Source organism: Condylura cristata, unplaced genomic scaffold, assembly GCF_000260355.1.
Source record: "Condylura cristata isolate star-nosed mole 26May11 unplaced genomic scaffold, ConCri1.0 scaffold00018, whole genome shotgun sequence".
Taxonomy (NCBI): domain Eukaryota; kingdom Metazoa; phylum Chordata; class Mammalia; order Eulipotyphla; family Talpidae; genus Condylura; species Condylura cristata.
In genome coordinates, this window is record NW_004567119.1 from 9,689,659 (window position 1) to 9,712,060 (window position 22,402).

General features: G+C 36.4%; 1 protein-coding gene across 1 annotated transcript in view; it reads right to left on the reverse strand.

Moving 5' to 3' along the window:
• Positions 1 to 2,819: 2,819 nt before the first annotated feature.
• The window catches only part of LOC101637853, a 198,411-nt gene continuing 178,828 nt past the window's right edge, over positions 2,820 to 22,402 (reverse strand). Inside the window, exon 11 of the mRNA XM_004685200.1 lies at positions 2,820 to 3,469. Within this exon, the coding sequence (XP_004685257.1) occupies positions 2,820 to 3,469 (650 nt within the window). The remainder of the gene's footprint in view (positions 3,470 to 22,402) is intronic.

Consider the following 22,402-nt stretch of genomic DNA (forward strand, 5'->3'; position numbering starts at 1 on the left):
CTTCTGTATAAGGAACTGGGTATAGGCCAGAGGTGCAGGGGTGGTGAGAGGTTTCACCAGAGACAGAGTGGGGAGCAGAACAGGCCGACTGAGGAAGTACACTGCTGAGGGGGGCAGCAGGTGAGAAAGGAGAGGTCTGAGGCACCATGCAGGTCACCTTCAGGGCATACTGAAGTGGCTGAGGCTGGCTGGGGCTAGCTCGCAATGCTGCATAGCAACCTGTTGCGCCACCAGGAAGGACCTTCAATGCATTTTAACTTCATTGCTAAACTGGCTGAGGGCAAAAAAAAAAATGAAGAGGCCAAAGTGAAAGCAAAATCAGTAACCTTAGTGCCAAGTCAGTCTTTAAGCCTGGGACTTTCCGCTGTGACCTGGAAATCAGAACTTCATTTTAGGGAGCGCAGGAAAGATAAAGCATAGAGTTCACCCAAAGTGGAGAGCTCAGCATAAGAACAAAAAGGAGGGCTGGGCCCCAAAGACCTGCACCCTCAAAACTGGTGTGACAGTGGTGAAGGAGAGGGAGCACAGGGAAGAGCAGGAGGAGGAAGGGAGAAAGAGAAGGAAGTGAAAGAGAAGTAGGCGATGAGGGGAGTGGAGAGGAAGAGGAGAGAAAGGAAGGAAAACAGGTGAAAACTGCAGTGGAAAGGAAGCAGATGTTCCTACTTCCATGGGCTGGGAGAGAGGGCAAAATCCCACAGCCAGCTTTAGCTTGTTTTCCATTTATATCAGTGCTGTGGTACAAGAGAATCTAAAGGAAATTTTTAATTTATTGGACTCAAGAACAAAGGAAAAGGCTCTCGAGAGAAAGCACCTTCAGCTAAGGCCTTTAAAATTGCAATGAAGTTCGAAATAGAAAAGCAAACTACAAAGCTGTATCTTCAACATAATGCCAACATTTAAAGAAGCTACGTGCACAGGAACACAAACTTGGTATTAAACATCACTTCATTAGAAGTGGGTGGTATTGTAATTTTGCTTTAGCTCTTCTTTTCACTTACCCATACTTTCAACAGGAGATACTATTTATATAAAAATATTAACATTACACATCTTCAAGAATCAAGGGTAGCATACACTGATAAATGAACAGTCAGATAAGACTTGTCTTTGTTTAGACTTTAATAATTAATGAAATGATATTAAATTGAGAAAATATCCAAATAAAAAAACAATATGCATAATATGCATTTTATAAGTTGCATTTTCAGAGAGTACCAAATTTTTCTCAAATGCTCAAAAAATGTTTTTATCCTCTGTCTACTTATAAGCCACATCCATTTTTATGTTCACAAGTCTATTTTAGTATTTTTCATTCAATTTCCCTGACCTACTCAAGGGTATGGCTTACCCTACACAAGTGACGACTTCATATGAATGCTTATAAATGCCTCTTTATAGAGAAACATGTAAAGAAAACATGTAAAGAAAATGAAACAGGACTAAGTAGAAAATGAAAATACACATGCAGGTCATTGAGTATCTATTAAGACTTACTTGTTCAGGATCATGCTAAGTGCTAAGGGATGATTTAAAGGGCACTAGCTTACAGCTTTTTGGGATCCACTGGCTATTCTAGAAACAAACCAATAAAAGCAAATACTACAATTACATTGCCTCTAGAGAATTAATTCGAAAAAATTGAAAGCATTTATATAACACAGTTTTAGGGCCCTGCCTACCAGAAGATTATTAATAGGCAATCAAAAGTGAAAATATAATCCTAAAAGATAAACAACTGAGGATATTTAAGTAGTTATCCTTGATGCTAGTGTATAGCAAGAATTCAAGTTTTGAGTCCCAGTTCGTGCATCTGAGAATTCCAAGTGGGGGTATGTCCCAAAGGCTGGCAGAGCACACCCTCCAGGGAACTTTTTGTAAAAACCAATCCTTCAGAGGAAGTATCTTAGTCCAGTAAGACAGGATGGGTGATTTTATGTACTCCAAGCTGCCTCTTGATAAGAGGATTTTACTTTGAGTCTCCACTTCCCTCTTCCCTGTCTTTTCAACCCCCCTACTCCAGGGAATTCCTGGTCTGTAACTTCCCAAGAGGAAGGTCCCAAGAGAAAATTATAGAGCTAAAAAAGATATTTTCCTCAGGATGCTGCGAACACAGGGCATCATCATGCAGAGACCAAGGAAACTATGGTACATGTCAGGAAAGGGGCTTCTCCTCCAGCAGGCTGACTTCGGTCTGCCATCAGCACAGCATGGCAGCACCTTCCCCAGGCTTCCTGGGCATTGGAGGGAGAGAAGCACAGGAGTTGGGGGAGGATGCATGTGAAATTTTGTATTGTACCCTAATGTGGTGTATTTATGAACACATATAAGAGACATCCCATTAGAATTCCTAGAAATAACTGCAGTTGTTGGGGTTGTTTCCAAGGAAACCAGGAACTGCAAAAAAAAAAAAGCAGAAAATTCTATGGGTGTTTTCCTTTGTGGCTATATATGTATGTGCACGTGTGTGTGTGTGTATGCAGTTGGATACAGTTTGGGGACACTAGAAGTAGGCGTCCCTCTATGAGCCGAGCGCCACAGGCAATCATCATGGCTGTCTTGGGGTGACTGAAAATACACACCTCATTTCTGGTGTGTATCAATTTTGAAACAAGGAAAATGTCATAAATAACTAATGAATATTCTATTCTTGAGTTCTCAGATAATCAGCGTCCTCTTTCATAATCTATCAAATAGGACACATCTAGCTATTTAACAAACATGGCTATTGAAAACCACATGGCCAATTTTGTGACTCCACATATGCCCTGCCCTCAGAAGAAAAATCCTCCAGAAGACAACTGCATTTCAAGAAGGTGGTTTTAAAACAACACAAAAACAATATTTTCCAAAGGAAAGGTTCCACTTGGAAGGCTACAGCTTAGCACAGAATGTAGAGCATTTTGAGGATCCAAAAAACCAGAAACTGAAGAACTTAGCACATGGACCAGATGGTCAGGAAGACTGTGTGATGACAGGAGAACCTTTTCAACGCGCAGGGAATCCGAATTGGACTGGTGGAGCGGACCAGAGCAGGAGCAGGGAGGAGGTATCCTGGGTGCCCTGTTCCTTGCCCTGCGGTTCTGTAACCTTATGAACAAACTGCAGCCTACTGTGGTGTGAAGAATGGGATCCGGGGGCTGCCCATGGTGACTCTGAGAAGTCTCATTGTGCAGGAGCCACCCAGGCTCAGGATAACAGGAAGCTGAGCTTGTGCACTTCACTAGCAGGCACTGCCAGGTAGTAACACTGAAGGTCGCTGGTGGCTCCCAAGCCCAAGTGGAAGGGGACACAGGAGAAGAGGCCACACTGAAGATACTGACAGATGGAAGGAAACGAGTGAGCAGGCCTGCTACAAGTGGGCTCCTGGCACTGAGGAAGCAAGAATGGCCAATAAGACAATCAATAAGCAGTGGAAGAACACCAAAGATAGTAATGTATTTTTTAGAATGTTGAGGTGAAAAGAGCCAGTCTGATTACAAGTAAGGAAATATTTTCTATATGAAAGACTTAAAAATGGAGCTACATCCTGCACCACCCAGAAGTAAGTCTCATCAGAAGAGCTATCAACTTACCAGAGTTGGTGTAGGAAAAGATTTGACCGAAGTAACTTCAGAAAACAGTGTTCTGACTGGAATTGGAGGCTAAGACAAAATGAAGCTGGACAGCCATGAATGGACAGACAGAAACAATGCAGCTGTGTTTACAACCATGGCTTGGTATTCCATATGCACACACACACACTTCAGTTCTGCATGTGGAGAGAACCCACGGGCAGTGCTATCTCAGCAGCAATGAGCACATCTTGTGCTCTGATCCTGAGTTTAAAATACTATTCTCCAATAAAAGGCCCAAGACTGCTCGGAGAAATGGCTAAAGTGAGGATAATATATGATGAGGTGACATATATCGCAGTGCCAAAAAGGAGACATTTGAAAACTAAAAGGATAGAGGCATGTCAAAGGGACTCATGGTTAACCTGAAAAAACTCCCAGGAGACAACAAAATAATGTAGATGTGATTACACACCAAGCAAAAAGAAAATAAACAAGAGTGTGTAGTGATGCAAATAACTGATTGAATAAATAAATGGGAGAGAAAGGACTTCATCCTGTAGGAATTCTTTCTCATCTATACAGCTGCTCCTCAGAGTGGAAGCTGGAGTTACCTGTGTCAGAGCTGGGTAGAGTTAGAGAGGTGAAATAATTTACAGTGAGGGCAGAAATCTGATACACATTCCCTTGGTCAGTGGTCAAGGTCAACAGCATGAGAGTAAGGCTAAGGAGAGCATCTCCCCGCTGATGTGGATGACGAGAACATTGCACCAGCCTTATGTATAGAACAGAATGCTTTTGCCTTTGTGTATTATCCTCTCACAGATGACTGGGACTCTTCCCAAGTCCTCAGTTCTGATGTCTACTAAGGTAAAGGTTGCTAACCACTTCCACCTTGTTAGTAACTTCCCCTGGTTCTTCAGGCCCAATTAGAAGAATCCACTCTGGCGAAGTTTCCTGCTCCAACCAGATTTTTCCTTCAGTCATGACTGCTTTCATTAGAATTGATGTAAAAGACACAATAACAAATTTTGCTGAGTTCTAAGAGTGAACATTCAAGCTGTCAAATAGTCTCTGACAATGGGGGGGTGGGGGGAACACAAGAATTTAAAGTATTCCCACATAGGGACACAAAGAAAAGAGTAAAGTTTCAAGTTATCTGTGCTATAATTCATTAAATTCTAATTGAAACCCAATTGATCTCAATGATATTTACATAAGGACACCTAATGGACAAACATTTCAAAGCAGGATTATCAGAACATCATCAGGAAGTGATAAAAATCCTGGTATTTTTAGCACTGAGCTAAGAGCCTGAGGTTTGGAATCAGAAAGACTAGAATTCAAATGCTGGCATTTGTCCATAGCAACCCTGTAAGCTTCAGAAAGATGAGCTTGCTTGTCTTTGACAGTAAAATGAAAATAAAAGTACATTTGAATCCAAAGTAAGTTCTGAAATTTAGAAAAAAAGTGACTGCTATGTGACTGCAGTTTCCAGAACTAGCAAACAACCCTTCCCGGTGGATACCAGACCATTTCCTCTAAACTTTTCCTTCATAATCTGTATCTGCCATGACTACTTTCTGATCATTGAAAAATGTAATTATTCTTCTGTTCTGACCAGATCAACATACAATGCTACCTCTCCATCCACTGATAAACCCCATGTTAAATTCTCAGAAATACAAATTTTTTATTTTGTTCATTCTTTAGATGAAGCCTATCTGACGTATCTAAGCCCAGCAACACACAATCTAAGCTCCCTGCTCTCAAACATAACCCTTCTTATGAGTATGTCTCTGCAAATACTGCAAATGGTGGAATCCTGTTTTTTTCACCCAGACCTTGAAACCAGACAATAACAACTTCTGAGAGAAATTTTTAATGATGTGAACACATAATAACTTTCCGTACCAGGTCCACATCTATGGGAATGTGTTCATAGGGTAAATATGCACACAGTTTTGCTTTGCTGTAAGTCCCTCCTTGTCACAATCTAGCAAATGTAGACTGTTCTGCAGTCCAGGCATGTGTCCTGCACCCAAGGAACTTGATAGCAATCGCTTTACCACATTATAAGCACATAATAAAGACTAATCTCCACGGTCAAACTAGAATGCCCTTGAGTACCCTCTGATGAGGAGAACCCACTTATTTCTACCAAGCAGGAACTCATTTATAGGGCACGGTGCACCCCAGTTTGTCTATCTGAGAAGATCCAGGTTTCCAAGCTCTGTCCTACCATAAGCCTTTTAGACCCTCACATTGTGTTGGTGATGTTGCTACCAAGAACTCTGATGTGCTTCTGACTTTGTGATGAAAACTAAGGTTAGTACATCTTTATCAATCAAAGCGCCTACACAAACATGATCTACTTATTCCTGAGTAACCAAGATTCACTCTACTGTTGTTGACAGATTGATTATAGGAGCTATTTTTCATGTTGAAAATTCAGCATTTTTCTTTTTCTCAAAGATACACAGACACTGACTAGAAAAATACCAACAACTATTCACAGTAAATTTACCCTAGAAATATTTTAGGGAGTTAAATTTTTGACAGATAATTTTATCCATTCTTACCTTACTCATTGGTGTTCCCCAACATGACTTTTTATGAGTTTTTGTTATCACTATCCTCAAATTTTAACTATTCATGGCACCAGCTAAAAAAAATCTTATCTCTTTCTCTCTCCATCCACATATGAAGAAGTGTCCCCAAGCCCTCCCTAGTGGTGCAACAGGTAAGGAAGCTAGCTGTAGCCACTTCAGCACAAGTTCTATCCCCGGTCCCGGAGGTGACCCACATGGCGCAGCAGACCTCTGCTGACCTGCCCGCTGCTCCCCTCAGCAGTGTACTTCATCAATCTACCTGTTCTGCTCCCCATTCTGTCTCTGATGAATCCTCTCACCACCCCTGCACCTCTGGCCTGTACCACAGTTCCATATGCATAAATAAATAAGCCTTAAAAAAAAAGTGTGTGATCCTTTGCTATTCTTTCCTTCCATTCCCACAATCTCAATATGCATATGCTTCAGAAATGTTACCTTCACCATATTTATTTCTCTCCTTCAAGGAAATATTCAATCATCTCTCTTGAAAGGCATTTTTCTCCTACTATGACCAGTTTATTAAGAGAATCAGTCTACTCCCACTTCATTGAATTCTGGAGATTAGAACCCTCAAACTCAATAATCACTATTAATATAATGTTTTGTGTACGTATGGAAACTCAGGCTTGGAAAGGCTACAATCAATCAGTGGATTGAGAATAAAAACCCAAGTTATCATTACTTTTCAGTTTGATTTAGACAGGCAGCATCACTTGGGGGCTATGAAAACCAACTCTGCATCATACGCCTGGGCTTGAATCATTACTCAGATGCTTACCATCTGTGTGACTTTAAAACAATCTCTCTATGCTTCAGTGTCTACATTTGTGAAATAGGGATAATGTCAGATTACTACCTATTATTGTGATGACTAAATGAGCAAAACATGCAGTAAATGACAAAAATTCACATATAAAATCCCATTTATTTATTATTAACTACTATATTATATTGCCTTTAACATTTTTTAAAAATAAATGCAAACTTACTAGTCAAAATAATCTATGACTAGTTCCCCACTCAGGTAATAAATATAGAGATGACTTGGTCTATTTAACAAAGCAATAATTCCCTAATCTATCTATGACAGATATTTCATTAGTTGAAATTCGACCAGAGTTTGAAACACATAACAAATGCTTAATAATGATGATAAAATAATAGCTAATATTTATTAAGGCTTATTTTGTATTAGGTGATTATTGATGTGTGATAAGTACTTTAATTATCCCTATTATTAAATGAGGAAACTGAAGTTAACTGGTTAAATAACTTGCTCAAGATCAGAAGGTGGTAAATGTCAAATCTCTAGCTTAACCTGCAGGGAATTAGAAAGCCTATGCAGCCTATAGCAAGACATGTCTAAGTATCACCTTCATTTTCAAATAAAGATGCTCAACAATTGGTAAGCCCAGTTGTCTTTTATCTTTACATTGCATTTACATTTGATTTAATGATCTCACTGATCAATTGGTCACGGGCTTATAGAATCCGTTAATGATAGCAAGATTTAGGTAAAAAGAAAAAATCATTAATGTAAAATGCTCCCTTGAATCTTAGGATTAAAAGAACTCCAGAAGATGTGCCTGCTAAACCTGTAAGAATGAATATATAAAACTGTAAATCTAACCTCCCCAAAATCATGTAAGGTAACCCCCTATCTATTAAATGAAGAAAGTTATAGCTTAGAAAGGTTAATAACAACTCTAAAGTTTCAAAGAGAACAAGTAGCAGAATAGAGATGTGAATGTGGGTTATTTTTTCTGATCATAAAGTAGTTTTCACAAAACTTAACAATCTTCCAAGATGGATTTTCTTTCTTAAATGTGTCAATTATGACTGAAAAAAAAACATTTTTTTCTTGCAAACAAACTTAACTTTAATAAACTCAATGTAATTATACTCTCAAATACTTTTTGTTTTGAGTAATTCATAACCAGGCAACTGGTTATGAAAGACAAAATTAGTGGTATTAACTCCTGTAATATTTATCAGTTGGCATCTACTGTATTGCTAGCAAAGATTTTACGTATAATATCCATCATACCATATCTGGATAATATATGAATATCGTGAACCAGTCTAGACAGCTTCAGGCCTGAGACAATTTATAATGCAATCTGTATCTAAAAGATGTAATAAACAAAATAGGTTTATCCTGTTTCTTCTCAGAAGGATTACAACAACAAAGACCTTGTTTTAAATCTTCTGAAAGAAAATATTGACTAGACTGATATTGTTACAGCAAATTCAATAAGTAAATGTAAGAAGATGTTTAAAGTACACTGGATCTTATTTTGTGTCAGACATGGTTTTAAGCATGTTATATATACAATTTCTTATCACAATCCTATGTAACAGGGACATTTATAATCTCAATCTTATATGTAAGGAAACCATGGCATAGAAATTTAAGGTAAATTTCCTGTAGTTATAAGGTAAGTAAATACCACATGAACTTCAAACCCATGTGGAACATGTACGGAATCTGATTCAGTGCATAAGAGTAACCACAGCTGCAGCAGCAGTAAAGAACCAGACTACATAAGTAATTGATATGCATTTTCTTACTTATTCTTGATTACAAACCTATGAAATTTATTATTGAAATTCTCATTTTACAGGTGAGAAAAGCCATAGTGCATGAAAATTAAATCATTTTTTTACATTATCTAATAATGAATGGCAACATCAGGAAGTGAATCTAGCCAGAGAACAGATGCCATCTATTCATTTGCCTTTTCTCTGAATATTATTGGCATAAATATTTAACTCAAATATATACTTCTAGTTTATGCAGTATTTTACTCCAGTTCTGAGCACACCTCCAGAAATCCAATACAATAAGCATACGCATATGTATAAATATTTTTTATTCTGAATAGAGGCTTAGAGTAAGTATTGCAAATTGAATCCTTCCTTCCTCCTAGATCTAGAATAGCCGGAACTGAGAAGCCCTGGAAACTTAAAGAGTTTGTTTATGTTAATTATCTTGATTTGGTTTTCAACCCCTTGCATAGGATTTGGAAGGCAAAACTGGTGTGGAAATCCTTTTTTCTGAACTTTTATTACATATAAGGTCAAGGAGAAGTGAATCTATTCTGCTACAGTGTTCCAAAGGCTGCTATCTCCATGCCTGGGTGACTAGAAGGATTTGCAGCAATAGCAGTGAGATCTTCCTGATTTCACATCCTTATCTTTGCATCATCTGAAAGTGTGTTCAAGATGATCTCTTGAATCCATAATCCCAGAGAGAGCCACAAAACTGGAATCTTCTCTGGTGGGTCAGACCCATGATTGGCTGAGTCATTTACAGCAGCACAAACTAGAAACCACCCTTTCACCCTCTGACATTTTTTTTCTTTAAGATTTAGTTATTTACTGCATAGAACTGGGCTGCACGCCAGAGGTGCAAGGAAGAGAGAATTCACCAGAGACAAAGTGGGGAGCAGAACAGGTGGATTTACTGAAACACACTGCTGAGAGGAGCAGCTGATGAGACAGGTGAGATCAGCTGCTGCTGTGTGGTTTAGCTCCCTGGCTGGGGATCCAACTCAGGCCCTAGTGATCATAGCACTGAGACTTAACCCATAGGCCACCAGAGAGGCCTTCTAATAACTCTTTCTGAGTACTTTACTTATTATACCAAAGTCCTTTCTTCTTAACTTTTCTAGCCTGCTGTTTATATCCTCCACTGCTGAGCCCTGGATATTTGTAAACAGGGATAAAACAGGGGTAGTCCTATTTTTCCGCTATCCATTCATTCCTGTACATCTTTTCTCCATCCTTCTCTCCCTAGTAATCCTACTTAACATCAGGTTTTGAAAACCACTCTGACAGCCAAGCCTAGTAATATTTGATTCCAGTTTAAGAATGTTAACATCATTTTGAAGGAAGAAGAAAATTCAGGAAATAGAATGCTCAGATTTTGATTCAGTTTGAAGAAGTTAACACAGTGAGATGTGTCTAGGGGGAGTTTTGTTTGTATTTTCTCCTCTTCTCTGTTGTATTTAACCTTGGAGCTGTGTCGGACACCTAGCCCCCAACTCCAGCTGCTTTCCCACTGGTGCTAAACATTTGCTCCTGCTGTTTTCACGACTTCACCCTTGCCCTGAAAATTCTGTTTCTTAAAGTGTAGGTTCTGAACTTGATATACTTGGCACATGCTACAAAATAGAATGTCTTAAACATGTGTGTATAAAACCCAGAGGGCAAGATCATGCCAAGTCTTTGCATTGCGCCTAAGTATTAGTTCAACCATCTTTGTTGTCGCTTTTCAGCCTATTTCTAATTACAAGGAAAACCTAGAAGTAGCAACTCAGGGAGTCTCAATTCACTCAGTCAAAAAAACTCAATAACTTCAGATCAAAGAATAAATATTGGTACCAAGCACCTTGCTGAATTTGTACTCAGCTGCACACTAAAATAAATACCATACATATTTATGCGTGATGGTTGTTGGGAAGAATATCAGAAGGGTAAACAACATTTGGGAGAACCAACAACCATTTGTTTCTTTGTACCTGACCAAAAATACGTTCAGCTGGTATTTGTGCTACTACATCGATGGGCGCCTACGGCCCATCTGATACTTCTCTCACCCTCTTCTCTACAGAAGGGAGGGAGGAGACAGAGATCAAAAACTACGCCCATGTCCCAGACTGCCATGGCCAAACCACAGAATCACCCTAGCACAGGGCAACATCTGCATCCCCACAGCAGGACAGGCAATGCTTTATTGGCTTCTGGATGGCAACTAGGAGGGTCTACTAGAAAATACCGAGATTAAGTATCAATTCCACTCAACTCTCAAATTGTTTTAAACATTAGTTCAAAAGTTAATCATATTAGTGCATTTCTGTGGAAAGAAAGTTTCTGTGGAAAGAAACTGTATGCCCTGGTTTGTTTCCAGACCTCTCCAAAAATATGAATATAATTCACTTTGGTCTTTTCTTGATGTTTCATTGTGGTTTTCCTCATAATTCATGGTTTGGTTTGTTTTTAATTCCAATTGGAAGTGTGGAATTTCCTCAGCAAATAGAATATGATGCTACAAGATTAGTTTAATTTAAATCTATTATAGTCACTTGATAAATAAACAAATGTCTATTCTACTTTTTAAATGATAGCACCAGCAGGGGAATATTTGAGATTTTGTTTCTAATGATTTATCATGAACATTTTCAAACATACTAAATATGTGAAAGAATTATATAACAGAAACACTTGTAACTATAATTGATATTTCACTATATTTTCTTTATCAAGCAACTTTCCATGTCTTGTTGAGGACTTTGTAACTATTTGACAAGAGGAATCAGCTGAAAATGAAAAGCACTTTTAAAATGCATGATTGAATAGAATTCTCCCCACCTTCAATAATGTTTTCTGCATTTTTGACTTTGCTTTTTCCTATCTAAGAATTTGGAGAATGTTTTAAGTGAACATGGATTCTGACTCCTATCTCAGTATTTTCTGCAGTTTTTCCCCATGATTTTCAATAAAGTAGGGTTTGCTGAACAGCAGAGGAGAAAGGGTTATCACTGAGATCAGACTAATATATAAAGTTCCTTACATGCCATCACGCTGCCCTCGATTTTTAAATAATGGGATTTTATAAAAAGACTGAATAAAGGACTCTAAAGAGATAAACTACAGAGAGATACAAGATGCTATTGCCAAAAACAGATAGCACTCAATTAGTTTTTTTAAAGGCATTCTTATCACATCTCTTCCTAATATTAGCTTTCTCAATAAACAATAGCCTGCTGCAATATTGCCAGGGTTGCCCAGCTGAGATGACAATGTGCAATGACAGATGATCAGGACAGTCCGAAACTGTTGATGTTATTCACAAATGGCCCTTATAGTTGTTAAGATTATTCTATGAGTCTAACATGAAACCACATTAATATTTATATGGTAAAAGTGATAAGAAATGCATTTTTCTGCAATAAAAAAGGAACTAAAAATATTTTGTGGGTCCATGTTCAGCTACTAACTTTTATCTAATTGTCTGATGTGTACATAAAGCAACAAACATAAATCTTTCTGTTTTTTTAAAAAAGGTTTTAAATCATGTGTCGCTATTCAAGATCGTATTTAAGGCTCTTAAGTTATATTTGCTACCAAAGAAAGGAAACAGTTAATGGAAAAATAATAGCTCTACCAATTAATGTAATAAATACCACCATCCACATGAGATCATGTGAGTGTCCTATTATAAGAATGACTTGACTATATTAAACTACTGGACCCATTAAAGTTTACAGTAGCATTTCATATTCTACTGTTTTTTTCCAGCACACAGAAAAATTCTGATTTTAGAACAAAAATGTATCTTTTAAGATACTTTGGCACATTAACCAATTTGTTAGGATTGACTCATTTGGCCTTCTGAAGAGAAATTAAATTTCATTGAGATGCTAAAATTAATGCATACTGAAATATTTGTTACACTGTAATATTTTCGATTAAAGACAGAAGTACATGCTAGCTAATGATAAACAAAAAATATGCCAATATTATCAATAAGGTCTTGACAGGTCTAACCCCTTCCTCTTTGCAGTCCCATCTGGAATGATTTCTAAGGGACTCCAGGAGAGTCACTTCTCTGGTTTCCTCCTACTTTAAGGCGATGATGCTTCTTATCTTTTAAGGCTCATTCCTTAAATAATCCTGATTTAGAAATACGTTCTCTCTGACCTGGTATTATATTCTCAACCTTGAGCATTCTCTGTCTCACCCCTTCTCTGTTGTCCTCATCAGACCCATTAATTTGTTAATGGCTTTCAATAATATCTCCCTAAATTCCAGGTTTGGTGGGATAGAAACCCTACGATCCACTGTATATTAGAAGAAAAAAAAAAAAAAGAGCTTCCCATTCAGTGTTGGCAGACTGACGAGAACAGCTTTTATACAAATCTGAGTTCAGTGACATTGTGTTGGTGACTGAAAATGGTCATATTTGAAGTATCTAGTTAATGAGAATCAGCAAATACCCACAAGTTAGCTTAACAGCATGCACTATTTCCTATACTATTCTAGAGAGAATGAAGATGGTAAGAATTTAATGTTCTTTTGTCTGTGAAAAAATATTACTATTTTAGCTATTCTTTAAGATTATTCACTACTTCAGTTAATGTAAAGTAGTTCTCCACATACAACACGTACACAGAGAATATCAAATCCCAATTAGCAGCTAGAAATGGTGGTCTTGGGATAATTAACCCTCTCATTCAGGTGGGATTATGTGCTTATGGCAATACCTGAAGTCAAAGGAAAAGTTTGATTAAGGAAAATTTTGCTGATAAATATTATCTATGTTAAGGATCCTATGATATCAATATCTTTAACCCCCTCCCAATAGCTGGGTATTTAGATCAGGGATGAGATACTTAACATAAGATGACTAGATTCTTTCTTCTTAAATTTGTTGGTTTTAGGTTGTTAGTACCTAATTTGGAAAGTTCTACTTCTAAACCGCCTGATTTTGCCTTTATAAAGAGCCATGTGTTATAGAAGAAAAGAAGTTGAGGAGAATGAGCAAATACTCAGAGAAACAGTGCTAAAAGGTGGTGAAAAGTAAACGAGTAGCCCACATCCCATTGTCCCATACAGCACCGCTAAGCTTTCTGAAGTTGGGTTTCACATACTTGCATTCAGTTGTCTATATAAGCACTGTTATGTAAGAGTTAGTTGAGAAAAAAATACTTCATTTATATTGCTATGGCATCAAACTGACCTCTTGAGATCTCCACTCAGATGTGTAAATTCACCATTAAATTTCTTCCAAACCGCTTTATTTGTATTTCACCCTCTTCTTCCGCACAACAAATCTTTCTACCAGTTTTCAGTTGTTTAGGTTAAAACCATTAGACTGTCTCCATTTCTTTTTCACAACAAACTCATTCAAACTCACAGCAAGTCCTGCTGACTCTATCATCTAAAGATATTTAGAATTTGAATAATTCTTATCATCTCCATTATCACCAACCTCTTCCAAGCATTATCATCTCTAAGCTAGTGCAATCTCTCTCTATGGTCCCCATTTCTGACTCTTCTGCCTCTTCACATTCCTTCCCCTTCTATCCCAAGTCGATGCAGCAGCCAGAGTAAATCATAGTATCTTCTCATCAACACTCCACTGACTCCCCCCCCCTTTCCTAGAAAGCCAAAAACATTATCACAACCTCTGTTCTTGAGCTGTCTAAACCCACCGCCAACTATTAACTTCCTCATGTATTTCCTTCCAGCTAAAGGGCTCCCCTGCTGTCCTCAAATATCCAGAGTTCTCCCTCAGTTTCGCAGCCTTTGTGTCTACTCTACTCTGAATGCTTCTCCCAACAGTTCCCCACCTGTTTAAAAGTTCCTGAGTACAGTTTTTCCTAGCCCTTTGACTTAAAAGTGTCACAGCACTCACCCCCAGGGTATTCTCACCTTTTATTGGTCAATTTCCACATAAAATGTGCAAACATAAAATACATAGTTCATATTTTAATCATTCTGTTCTTATATATTTTCTGCTTTTCTCCATTAGAATGTAAATGCTTCCCTGATAGAAATTTTTGAATATTTTGATTAAAGTTTTATCCCCATGTGCTGAAACTGGTGCATAGAGTATAGTAGATGCTCAATAAGCTCTTAAATAAATGAATTAATAAATTCAGATAATAAGTCAAAATACCGTGGGAGTGAAGTTCGGGAAATGGCTGAATTACACAAAGTATTTGTCTTCACTGCCCTAATTCAATGGAATATTGCCAACTCTTTGTTTTGTTCTATTTAGATTCTGCATCTGTGTGGATTTCATTTCCAAAATTTGGGGATGTATAGTAATTTAGTCAGGAAAAAAGTTATTTCCATGGATGCCTGGTAAACTGATTACAATGAAATTGGCACTGGGTCTCAGTTTTAATATCACACCATGGCATATTATAATTCTAATTTCCTCTATAAAGTTTTTCTAGTGGCAGAATGGGTACTTTCCCAGGTCTTTTTTCCTACAGAATTTAGATAAAAGCTCATGTTATATTTGGCATCTGATCACTCATAGCAATCTTTTTCAGATAAAAACATAATGTAAGTGAGAAGAAAGGGAAAATCTCCTGCAGAATAGAATGGAATAATCCCATGAAAACTGTCTCTGGATGCTAATGAATCAACAATAAAGGCCCTATTATGGGATTGTTTTGAACGATATTGTTCATATTAAGCTTCAGAGATGTCGAAGACAGAATCGCCCTGAGGCTTAGACACATTAGTTAGGACAATGACACATATTTAAGCTCATCAATTTTAATAATGGTTGGTGATTCTAGTTTAGATCAGAATGTAAAAATTGACTGAATTTTATTTTTAACCTTATTTTGACATTATTGATCATATTCTTAAGCAGGAAAAAATAGAGACTTATATCGAGGCATCAATATACTGAAATACACACAAGTACATATCCTAACAAGACAACACCAGCATTAAAGTATTTTCCATCACTCCAGCCACCCCCAGGCTGAAATAGTAATACTGTGTTTGTCTCAAATTTCTTATACCCTCTCCCTCTAAGAATTTGAAGTCTCGTTATACTGGTGATTACTTCCATTGCCATTAAGTAGACACTTCAAATTATTATGTAGGTGATATGAGCTGCAAACAAAATAGTCAATATATTTGACTTATTCATAAATCTAAGAAATTTGGAGAAACCTTAATCATTAATGTTGCAATCATAGTGAATAATGAATACCTCTATGTACCCCCAACTGCATGGATAATAGCTATTGCAAGTAAAACAGTAGAATTTTATATCATATGGATAAGATGCAAAGATCACATGGACAGCATCTTGGCATACATAATGAACCCCATTTGATACAACTTGGATTTTTAAATATTCAGTTACAGTTATGCCAGAAACTCAGTTGCTGGTTTCAGAAATACTAAAATATTCAGTTATAAATGTATTAAATTGGAATAGCTGTACCTCTTTGACCACTTCTTTATTGAAGGAATGGTCTAAATTCTCCCACTATTAAGTATCACATTCTCTAGAGGACATTCTGGAGTATGTCCTTAATTAAACTTCTCATGATGTGACATTTTCTATGAATGTGAAGGTCGTGTAGGACAGATTATGGAAAGCATGTCTCTTTCATGGAATTTGAGAACTTAGTTTAATTTTTTTTTCTGTTTTACAGATAAGAAGCTGAGAGCTAATAAAGTAGAGTGATATGGGCCCATATTAATAGCTATAGTTGCATTATATGACTAAGGGCAATCATAATAGCTACCCCAAAATAAGTCATTCTGGCAAAGGATTTTTTTTTTTTTTTTTGAGCTGAAAGCAATTGAAAAGCAGCAGAATCAGGAAGAACTCTCTCCTCTCCCACTTTGTACCTAAAAGCAGAGCATAAATTTCCCTTTGTCAATGCATAGGTTAACAAAAATTAAGACAGTGACCCTGGAGTTAAAGAAAAATTACTTGTTAAAAGGTGACAAGTCAGTTATGCTACATTTATATTGATAATTCAATCAAAAATTTGTCTCTAAGAGACTTAGAATCCAAGTTCCCCCACCCCACCCATGACAGTTACAGAAGAACTACATGACAAACCTGTTAATTCAACTTTTCTACATACAATCTTCCCTTACAAACCTGATTTTCTTTACTATAGATATTCCTATTTGTCTAGAGGAAAGTGTGAGTAAAACTTGACTCCTTTCATTATAAACCATTGCTTAGTCCTTTCTTATTAATTTATCCTTAGCATACCTTTCAAAAAAACTCAAGCCATTCAATTTTTGTCCAAGACTAATTGTAACTCAGATTATAATCAGCAACCACTCTACAAAGGCCTCAATTCAATACTTAGCACTAACACAGATTGTATATTTAAGAAATATATTTCATGAATATATGATTAACTAGACTGGATTTCTTACCCCTTTTTTGCTTACCCTATAATTCATTTTCCTAGGGACAGACAAAGTGATATTTTCAGTTCTCTAATATTATCACATCATTCCCTTATTTAAAACCCTGCATCGACTTCCCATCACTTTTAAAGAAAAAAAAATTAATAAACCTTAGAAGGTCCTGCATGGATGAATTGGTTAATGCTCTATCTTGTCCAAAACAAGATGAGAAATGTTAGTCTGTGCACTTGTAATTTATCACCACTGTATAGAATTTGCACTTTTACGTCAACCTCTACATTGAGTAATTTGGAATTCTAAGTGTGCCATACTTCAATGAATGCAAGAGGAGTAAAAAGAAAGAGGGAAAGGCAGTGATCCTAACTGGCACACATCTTTAAATAATTTTGTTTTATTTTATTTTGTTTTCAAACACTAAGTAGAGGGAATACATGATAACTCCATATATTTATCACATAGATGAAACAGTATCGATAATTTTCATTATATTTTTCTAGTTGAAATAGTTTATGTTGTCATATATACATAGATGTTGCCTACATACACAACATGTTCTCTCTATATATAAGTAATGTTGTCTGCATATACAATACCATGTTTCTATATAAAATATGCTTGTGAATCTTAGTCTTTCCTTCCCAATTTTGCTTCTTTACACTGCCTAATTGCTCAGGTTTATTCAACAACATTGTGTTGAATACAAGTGAAGAGAGTAACATCCTTGTCTTATTCCTTATATTAAAAAAATACAAAATACTCTGTGTGTATTGTATATTGATTTTATATACTGCAATTTGACTGAATTTGTTTATCAGGTCTAATAGTTCTGGGATGGAATATATGTATGTTTTTCTGGCTGCCTCAGGAAATAGGCAGTTACTCATGAAAGCAAAATCTGACACACTACCAATTTGGATTCTCAGGAACTTCAAACTTAAAAATATATGCTATCATGAAAATTAAACTTTACAGAAGTAAGATTGCATCGAAACTATGAGCAAGTAATAAAATACTATTAAAATGTCAAGTGATCTGGAAAAAAATGAGATTACTAGTGATAAGAAAAATGTTAAACAGCAAAGTAGGTGCTGTTGAAGAAGGATGAGAAGGATGACAAAACTTAAAAAAGTTGAAGTAAGTATATAGGAGGTAGAAAATAAGAAAATAAATCATGAAATAGGAATAAAAAAATGTTCCAAGATAAACCTAGTGGTAGACTTAAAAAGAAAGAGCTTAAAGTAAAAGGTGAAATGCTCTAAAGAATAGAAAGAATATTTTTCAAAACACAATAAAATATATAGAAATTCAAGATTCTGGAATCCCAAACAATAAAAATATTCATCAACATATAAACATCCTTAGTAAAACTGTAGGGCAACTAACGCTCTTCCAAAAGGTGATTTTAAAGAACAGAGGGAAGATTATACAATCATATAAAAATGAGTGAACGTTAAATGGCAGCAACTGTACCCCCACATTACTACTGTTAAGATACTGAGGTGATGACTGTGGAAATAACTATAACATTTATAGAATTAAATGTCCAGCTTAACCATCATTCAAGGCCAAAACATAACTAGTAAAATTTTTATCTTTAATTATTTCTACAGGATAGTTTTGGGAAAAGAATGATTCCAGAAGGAAGTCTAAGATGTCAGATTTGATGAGAAATAAGCATGGGTAAATACAAAACAAAACACAATTCTAAACAAATGGTGAGTTATAGAACAGTAAACAGAATGAGTTTAAAAGCAATGAATGACAGTTTCCAGGTCAGGAGCAGGGATTCCCAATGCATTTCTCCATTGCCTTATACTCGTTGTGTTTAGTATGTTCATTGCTGTTGTTTCAGTAGCAAGTTCTTATTTCAAATTGATCTAAACACACCTTTCTTTTTATTTGTTTTATTTTTCCCTTTGCAAATGTTTTGTAATTTAACACAACAACTCTTGATGGATGTCTTACTGCACTTATTGAAATGTTTAGGTACATGGAGATCTTGGTTAATTTACTCTTACCTTAAATACCTGCAAAATGTCCCATTATCTCTTTCTTCATTTTTTTTTCTATCTTTATTTTCTGAAATTCTAATGTGTCAGAGATGTACTGGATAGAGAATCCTCTTCAGTCTCTTATTTTTGTTCCTGTTTTTATTTTTTTATATTTGTTTCATGCTCATCTTTTGATGAGATTTCTTGAACTTGCAAAGCTTCTTCTTTTTAGTGGTTATTATTAGTTTCTAAGTGACATTTTGGTTTTCCATTTGTTTTATTATCATAATTTATATGTCTCAGGTTTGGCAGTGTTTGTCTGCCTCCTGGGCCTTGACTAAGTACTACTGGAAAATCTTGTCAGGTCCGAGCAGACCTAATCTTGACGTCCTTTACAGCAAGGTGAGGTTGCATGGCCCAAGGTGCCTGCAAGGTGGGAGTCCCTCACGCCGGATGCCTAGGTCCTGCTCAACCTAAGTCCTACCACCTACGAACTGAACTGAAAGCCACAGTGTCTGGCTTTCACAGCACCAGGTACTCTCTGAAGAGTTCATCTTAAAGGTTTATTCTGAGTAGCTTGTATGTATAATCTCCTCATCTGGAGGAAGGGCTAATTTGAATGTTTTCACCCAGTTATTCATTAACGTAAGTCAGAAAAAGGTACTTAAACGCACCCTCGGAATCTGTCTGATTCAGCAGTTAAACCAGCCGAGGGTCGCGGGGCTGCCTACAGAGCTGCACATTTGTTTCTCACTGGTCTCTAATTTCACCGAGAGAAAACATTTTAGAAGGAAACCCCACCAAATATAAGCTGGCAAAAAGAATAAGACACAAATAAGTGTCTAAAGCTGCCCCAATAAAATGTAAGAATTTAAAAGAGGCCAATTCAAATGGGAAAGATGTCACAAAGCAAAACATATAAACACATCTATAGCTGACATTTGTTTTGATCACACGTTTTTCTAGGAAACACATGGCAGCTACGAAGAAAATCCCATTTTCACTGCCAGCAGTTAAAGGGCTAACCTCCCTTGGAATCCAAAGTATTAGGGGTGCTGTATGTGTTTTAAAACTCAGGAAGCACCACTTTACACAAATGGTAGAGATTCGCTCTTGCAGTAATGATAACTGCTTCTATTATCGAAATTTCACTTGCTGGATATGGCTTTCGGCAAACAACCAGTATGTGAATTAATAGACTTCAGGTCTAATTGAGTGCTGCTCTTTGGAGAATGGTTTCCATATGGGCACTTTGGATTTAACATTTTACTTAAGCACAGTTTGTTTTGTATAAATAAGAATGGGAAGTAAAAAAGCATAAACAGTAAAGGATCCCAATTTATATATCTCTTCTCTTTAACCACTGGAGAATTGTACAGCCCATCTATCATGAGTTGTCTGTTCTTTTCCAAAGAATGAAATGTGAATCTCAAACAATTGTAGGTAGCTTACTTTAATTTTCTACAATTATTTCTACCAAAAGACAGGAAAGTATCTATGCAAAGGCAAGTTTTTATAATTAGTATTAGGATTAATTTTCTATTCCCAGAAGGGAAAAATTAATAGACATTTTGCATCCTATAAAAATCCTGTAAGCCTTAAAATACACCTATGTTATTCTTCAGCTTTTCTATCAAAATAACTCATATTTTATTTTATCCTAATTAGCCCTGCTTCTCAGTCTGATTTCATTCTGCCTCTAGAACAAATGTCAAATTTTCCACTCCATAAATTTATTATTAAATTTTAGTATTTTAACAGATAAAGGTGAACATCTAATTTAGGTCAAACATGTCTAATATTTACATTCTAATTATGAATACTGTTAACACATCAAAAATTGGAAGAGCACCACAGGACTATCTGTATCACCAGGTGATCAAGTTAGCCAACAGCATTAACTTTTACTCATAATTGATTACTGTTCATTTTAGAACTTGTGAACCTCCACTTCTCAACTCTGGTGTCCATGGTGATACTCTGTAATGTAATGTTATGTATCAATGCAAATAGGCCACAATCCCAAAGCTTCTCATCTCATAAAAAGGCAAAAAGTCACTGTGACACTAGAAATGGGCCTATTTTTTTTTGGGGGGGGGGATTTTTTTTTTTTTTTTTTGGTCTTTCCTTCATCTTTCTGTCCAGAACCCAGTGCTATTGTCTAAGGGCAACTGTGATATCTTATGACCTTAGGTATGAAGTCGAAGGTGTCCTAAAAGTTACAAAGGAGGGATGGGTAGAGTGGGAAAAGAAAAAAAAAAAAAAAACACCTGTATATCTTTGGTACCAGCCACACTAATTCTAGTTTGTCCTCATGCAAATTTCATTTTACATGAGAAAAATTTGCTTTTCTTTTTAATTACTTGTTTGGTTTCTTCTACCAATCAAATGCATCCTAATGGATACAGATAGAAATCAAAATCTTAGCAGACTTAATCTGCAAACAGATTTTTATTTTGAGTTGCATGCATGATAAATTATAGTTGAGAATATCAAAGAATATTCAGAAAAAGAATGATGAAGAACATTAATACTAGCAGCCCATTTGTATTTTAAGATATATTTGAAGCAAAAAGAACTAAATTAGTATATGACTGGGTGACAAGTGATAGCTCAATGGAGGAATATTAAAGTTCATAAATGTCTAGAAGTACAATGTCTGATAAATCATGGCAAGACAAATGATAGAAAAGTATACAATTTTTAAGTCTCATATTAATTTAAAAAATGAGATCTGTGCACAAATCTCACATAACAGACTATGTCTACAGAGACACCCAGTGCGTGCCGTCTGGACTGTCGCCACGCCCTTCCTTCCTTAGATTAGAAGTACTGATTTGCTTTTCTTTACACATCAACTCTTAAAACAGTACCTCTGGGATCATGAAGGGACAATAACTAATTTAAATCCTATCTCTTTAGGTGTTGGTGTTGTGCTAAATTTACAGGAACAAAATGAATCCATCCTCAGAAACATCACAACCAGTGGAGAAGACATGACATTGTCACCACCCCACAAAAGGTAGAATGTTACCAGCGTCATTAGGGTAGACGCAAATGAAACAATCTATGAATTTACAGTGTTTAAATGACAGGGAAGACGGGCGGGGGGAAATTATGCTTTTGTCAAATATATGCATGAATATAATTTTATAATTCAGGTATATTTTTCATAAAAGCCGTTTCCTCGTTGACTGGGTGATGGACTATTTTGAACATACCACCCCCACCAATAAATATCCCAAATGTATAGACAAAAACTTTGCACACAGTTTCAAAAAGTAAAGGGTTTTCCTGAAGTTTGACCAGGACT